The 5,184-nt window shown below is 68.3% G+C and overlaps 1 protein-coding gene across 1 annotated transcript; it reads left to right on the top strand.

Moving 5' to 3' along the window:
* Positions 1-6: 6 nt before the first annotated feature.
* Positions 7-4,829, top strand: MAP3K12 (mitogen-activated protein kinase kinase kinase 12). The gene is made up of 11 exons (XM_057388192.1): positions 7-210; positions 884-1,042; positions 1,389-1,547; positions 1,742-1,850; positions 2,002-2,111; positions 2,372-2,488; positions 2,918-3,055; positions 3,418-3,856; positions 4,078-4,148; positions 4,223-4,475; positions 4,635-4,829. Exons 1-11 carry the CDS (start codon positions 56-58, stop codon positions 4,725-4,727), a joined length of 1,803 nt encoding a protein of 600 aa, XP_057244175.1. The 5' UTR covers positions 7-55; the 3' UTR covers positions 4,728-4,829.
* Positions 4,830-5,184: the final 355 nt, after the last annotated feature.

Genomic DNA, 5,184 nt, shown 5'->3' with positions numbered 1-5,184 from the left:
GTGGCGCTGTGCCCGCAGGGGCGTGTGCACCCAGGCCCCCTGCTACTGCATCATCATGGAGTTCTGCGCCCAGGGCCAGCTCTACGAGGTGCTGCGCGCCGGCCGCAAGGTCACCCCGTCCCTGCTGGTCGACTGGTCCATGGGCATCGCCGGCGGCATGAACTACCTGCACCTGCACAAGATCATCCACCGCGACCTCAAATCGCCCAAGTGAGCGGGGGACAGCGCTCGGAGCACCCGCGGGTGCCCCCGGGCGTGGGGACGTGGTGGGGTGGGTGCGTGAGCGTGGAGGTGCCGGGACGGTGGCGTGTCCTTGTGGTGCCGTGTCCTTCATGCTGTGTCCCTTATTCTGTGTCTTCATGGTGGTGGCCGAGCCGTGCACGCGGTGGTGGCGTCCCCTGGACAGGAGCACACTCAGGGCAGTGGCAGATCCATGGCGGTGCCACATCCCTGCTGCTGGTGTCCTGTAGCAGCGCTGTGTCCATGTCGGTGCCGTGTCCCTGTCAGTGCCGTGTCCCTGTCGGTGCCGTGTCGGTGCCGTGTCCCTGTCCCTGTCAGTGCCGTGTCGGTGCCGTGTCCCTGTTGGTGCCGTGTCCCTGTTGGTGCCGTGTCCCTGTCGGTGCCGTGTCGGTGCCGTGCCCGTGTCAGTGCCGTGTCGGTGCCGTGTCCCTGTCGGTGCCGTGTCCCTGTCGGTGCCGTGTCCGTGTCGGTGCCGTGTCCCTGTCCCTGTCAGTGCCGTGTCGGTGCCGTGCCCGTGTCGGTGCCCGCCCCGCGGTGCCCGCCGTGTCCCGCTGCTGCTCGCAGCAGTTGTCCGCCCGCGGCGGCGCCGTGTCCGTGCGCTGGCGTGGCATTGGCGTGGCATTGGCTGAGCGCGTGTCCCCAGCATGCTCATCACCTACGACGACGTGGTGAAGATCTCGGACTTCGGCACCTCCAAGGAGCTCATCGACAAGAGCACCAAGATGTCCTTCGCTGGCACCGTGGCCTGGATGGCCCCCGAGGTCATCCGCAACGAGCCCGTCTCCGAGAAGGTGGACATCTGGTGAGGCCACGGGGACATCGGKGACATCRGGRACACTGGGCAGCTGTRGTGGCACTGGGGACAAACAATGGGGGCGGTGGGGATCAGGAGATGTCCTGGGGACACGGTGGGGACCAGAGATCAGGACACTGGGAATACTGGGAGTGACATTGCGGGGCCAGGGGACATCAGGGAGCACCAGAGCAGGGGACACCGGGGACAGCAGAGTGGGGGGAGCAGGGGGCCACCTTGGGTGCCCCACCGTGGGTGACGGGGCCGTGGGTGACGGGGCCGTGGGTGACGGGGCCGTGGGTGACGGGGCCGTGGGTGACAGGGCCGTGGGTGACGGGGCCGTGGGTGCCCGCAGGTCCTTCGGGGTAGTGCTGTGGGAGCTGCTGACCGGTGAGATCCCCTACAAGGACGTGGACTCCTCGGCCATCATCTGGGGCGTGGGCAGCAACAGCCTCCACCTGCCCGTGCCCTCCAGCTGCCCCGACGGCTTCAAGGTGCTGCTGCGCCAGTGCTGGTGAGCGCCTCGGGGACACCTGGGGACACCCCAAGGGACACCTGGGGACACACTGTGGGGGACCCCACCTTGGACAGTGCCACGGGACTGCTACAAGGCTTTTATCCTCTGCCCTGTGGGTGCCCCATTTGGTCCCCAAAATCCCCGAGCACGCCCCAGACCCTCCCAGCGCCCTCCGCCCGTCCTTCCCGCAGGAACAGCAAACCCCGGAACCGGCCGTCCTTCCGCCAGATCCTGCTGCACCTCGACATCGCCTCGGCCGATGTCCTGTCCACCCCGCAGGAGACCTACTTCAAATCCCAGGTACCTGGAGSCCGGGATCCCTGCACCCCAAGTCCCATTTCTCCAGCCCCCCAGCATTCAGGGGGCTGCGGGACCCCGGCATCCTGCCTGATATGCACCACCGGTGGCCGCGGTGGCCGGTGGCAGTGACAGCGGTGTCCCCRCACCGCAGGCCGAGTGGCGGGAGGAGGTCAAGCTGCACTTTGAGAAGATCAAATCGGAGGGGACGTGTCTGCACCGGCTGGAGGAGGAGCTGATCAACCGCCGGCGCGAGGAGCTGCGGTGGGGCCCTGCTGGGGGCACTGGGAGCACTGGGAGCGCTGGGAGCGCTGGGGAGGGGACGGGGCGAGCCAGGGGCAGGGGGCACCAGGGGGTGGTGGGGCACAGGGAGGGCTGGGGGATCCATGTCACTGCTGGGGGACCGTGGGGAGCCTTTCCCTGTCCCTCATGGGCGCTCTGGGGGAGCTGTGGGGGGTTTGTCCCTGTCCCTGGCGAGTGTCCTGGGTGTCCCCTGTGCCGATTTTGGGTGTCCCCGGTGCCAGGCACGCGCTGGACATCCGGGAGCACTACGAGAGGAAGCTGGAGCGCGCCAACAACCTCTACATGGAGCTGAGCGCGCTCATGCTGCAGCTGGAGCTCAAGGAGAAGGAGCTGCTCAGGTGGGTGGGCGGCACCTCCGAGTGACACCCGGGAATAACACCCGAAAAACACCCTGAGCACCCCCAAAAAACACCCTGAGCACCCCCAAAAAACACCCAAACAGCACCCCCAAAAACCACCCAAACAGCACCCCCAAAAAACACCCTAACAGCACCCTGAGCACCCCGAATAACACCCAAATAGCACCCCCAAAAAACACCAAAAACAGCACCCTGAGCACCCCCGAATAACACCCCCGAATACCACCCAAACAGCACCCTGAGCACCCCGAGCACCCCCAAATAACACCCAAACAGCACCCCGAGCACCCCCTGTGCCCCTCCCCGGCCCTTTTCGCACCCCCTTCACCCTCCCTCTCCCCCGGCCGTGCCCCTCCCCGGGCCGCGCTGGCCCCGGGCGGGCTCAGAGCCCACGCGTGGCCGTGGCAGGCGGGAGCAGGCGCTGGAGAAGCGCTACCCCGGGCTCTTCAAGCCGCGAGTRCCGCGGGGGCTCCTGCACGGCAACGCCGTCGAGACCCTCATCAAGAAACGCAACGTCCCGCAGAAGCTCTCGCCCCACGGCAAGCGGTGAGCGGGGGCTGGGGGCCCTCGGGGGGGACACCCTGCGGATATTGGGGTGGGGGGATGGCTGAAATGGGGGTTTGGCTGATTGGCCTTGGGGGGTGGGTCCAGCAGGGTGAGGGGTCTGGGGTCGTTTTGGGGACTGGGAGCCCTGGGGGTCTCTGGGCTCTTTGGGGAGGGGGGAAGTGCTCTGGGTATGCAAATACTTGGGGACCTCCGGGTGGGGGTCTGGGGTCGTTTGCGGGAGTTTTGGGGGCTGCAGATGTCGATGTCTCTTGGAGAGGGGGGTTCTTTTGGGGGCCGTGGATGTCCCAGGGGTCCCGGTGCCCACATCCACAGCCCCACCTCGTGTCCCTCCCCGTGTCCAGCCCCGACATCCTGAAGCCGGAGGTGCTGCTGCCCAAACTGGACGCGGCCATGGCGCAGGTGGCCCTGCCGGGCTGTCCCAAGGGTCCCCCGTCCCCCGGGCGCAGCCGCCGGGCCAAGGGCCGCCACCGCAAGGCGGGACCCCGGGGCGGCTGCGGGGAGCCGGGACCCGAGGCCGGAACCCCCCGGGGTCCCCCCGCCACCGCCGCCAGCCCCGACATCCTCGGGGGCACCCTGGAGGCCGCCGGTGCCCCCCCGGCCACGGTACCTGATGTGGGACCCGAGGGGGCGACGGGCACCCAAGGGTCCCCCCCGCCGCAGCCCCCAACTCCCGGGGAGCCTGAACGGGAGAGCGGGGCCGGCCGGGGGGGGAAAGGGGGGGCCGGGCAGCACCTCACCCCCGCGGCTCTGCTGTACCGGGCGGCCGTCACCCGCGGGCAGGTGAGAGCCCCAGACCCCCGGGGTCCTTTCGGGAGGGGGGCGAGGACACGGGGGGAGACCCCAGGCCCGTCCCAGGAGTGGGAGGGGGAATGGATTCCTTGCGGGGAGGGGCGCGGTCAGGGCTCCCGGGACCCTCGCGGGGTCGGGGGGCGGYTCAGGGACGTGGGACCCTCCCGAGGGGCACCGGGAGGACCCCAACACGCCCCTCCCTGTGCCCCCAGAAAAGGGGGGTCTCGTCGGAGGAAGAGGAGGGCGAAGTGGACAGCGAGGTGGAGCTGCCGCTGCGGCAGAGGTGGGTGCCGACCCCGCCGGGAGGGGCCGGGGGTGTTCGGGCCCCCGCGTCCTCACCCCTCGCCCCTCGCCCAGGTGGCCCCCGGGGATGAGCAAGCGCCAGTCGCTGTCCACCTTCAGCTCGGAGAACTTCTCGGACGGCGACGGCGACGAGGGCCACACGAGCGAGCCGTCGCACAGTGCCACCCCCGACGTGGGCAGCACCAACACGGACGAGCGGCCCGATGACCGCTCCGAGGAYCTGCTGTCGCAGGGCTCCGAGATCCCGCTGGATGCGGCCCCTCCCGAGGGGCCCGGCCGCCGGCACGGGGGGCTCAGCCCCACCAAGGTGATGCCCCCGCCCCGGGGGGATGGGAAACGGGGGGTCTGGGGTCTCCTGAACCCGCCCTGGRATGGGCAGGGTGGGCAAAGAGAAGGGGGTCCTCATGCCCCCACCCCAAGATAAGGGGCAGGGGGCTGTCTGACCCCCCCATTTCCCTCCCCSCAGGTCTCCGAGGACTCGGACTGTGACAGTGCAGAGCTGGACCACTCAGGCAGCGGCGAGGGGCCCCCCCGACCCACAGCCCCCCCGGGCCTGTGACCTGCGTGCCCCCCACCCCCTACCCCTGCACTCCCTCACTTGTACAGCCCCAAATATTTATATAAATATCTATCGCTCTCTACGGCTGCTGCTGCCTCGGGGGGCACTGGGGGGGTGGGGTGGGGTGGGGGGGTTTATCTGTCTCAGATTTATCTCCCTCCTTGGTTATGTAGGTCCTACTGAAACACGCCCCAGGGGTGCAGGAGGGAGCTGCCCCCAAACTCAGGGGGGAGGTTAAGGGGCTGAGCCCGCCCTGCTTTACTGGTGGCACTGGGGAGGGGGGGTGGCATCAGTCAGGGGACAGGGAGGGGGATTTGTGTCACTCCTGTGACAAATCCAAATTGGATTTTGGGAGAAAAGCAGAGGGAACAGAASCAACAGCAGTTCCCAATAAAAACCAGTTTGGAGGGAAATGGGAAAAGCACCCCTAAAATTCACCTGGAGGGTCAAAACTTCT

This window comes from Malurus melanocephalus, unplaced genomic scaffold (genome assembly GCF_030028575.1).
Source record: "Malurus melanocephalus ecotype Western Australia unplaced genomic scaffold, MMel_1.1 scaffold_1652, whole genome shotgun sequence".
Taxonomy (NCBI): domain Eukaryota; kingdom Metazoa; phylum Chordata; class Aves; order Passeriformes; family Maluridae; genus Malurus; species Malurus melanocephalus.
This window is presented reverse-complemented; position numbering and strand designations above follow the sequence as displayed.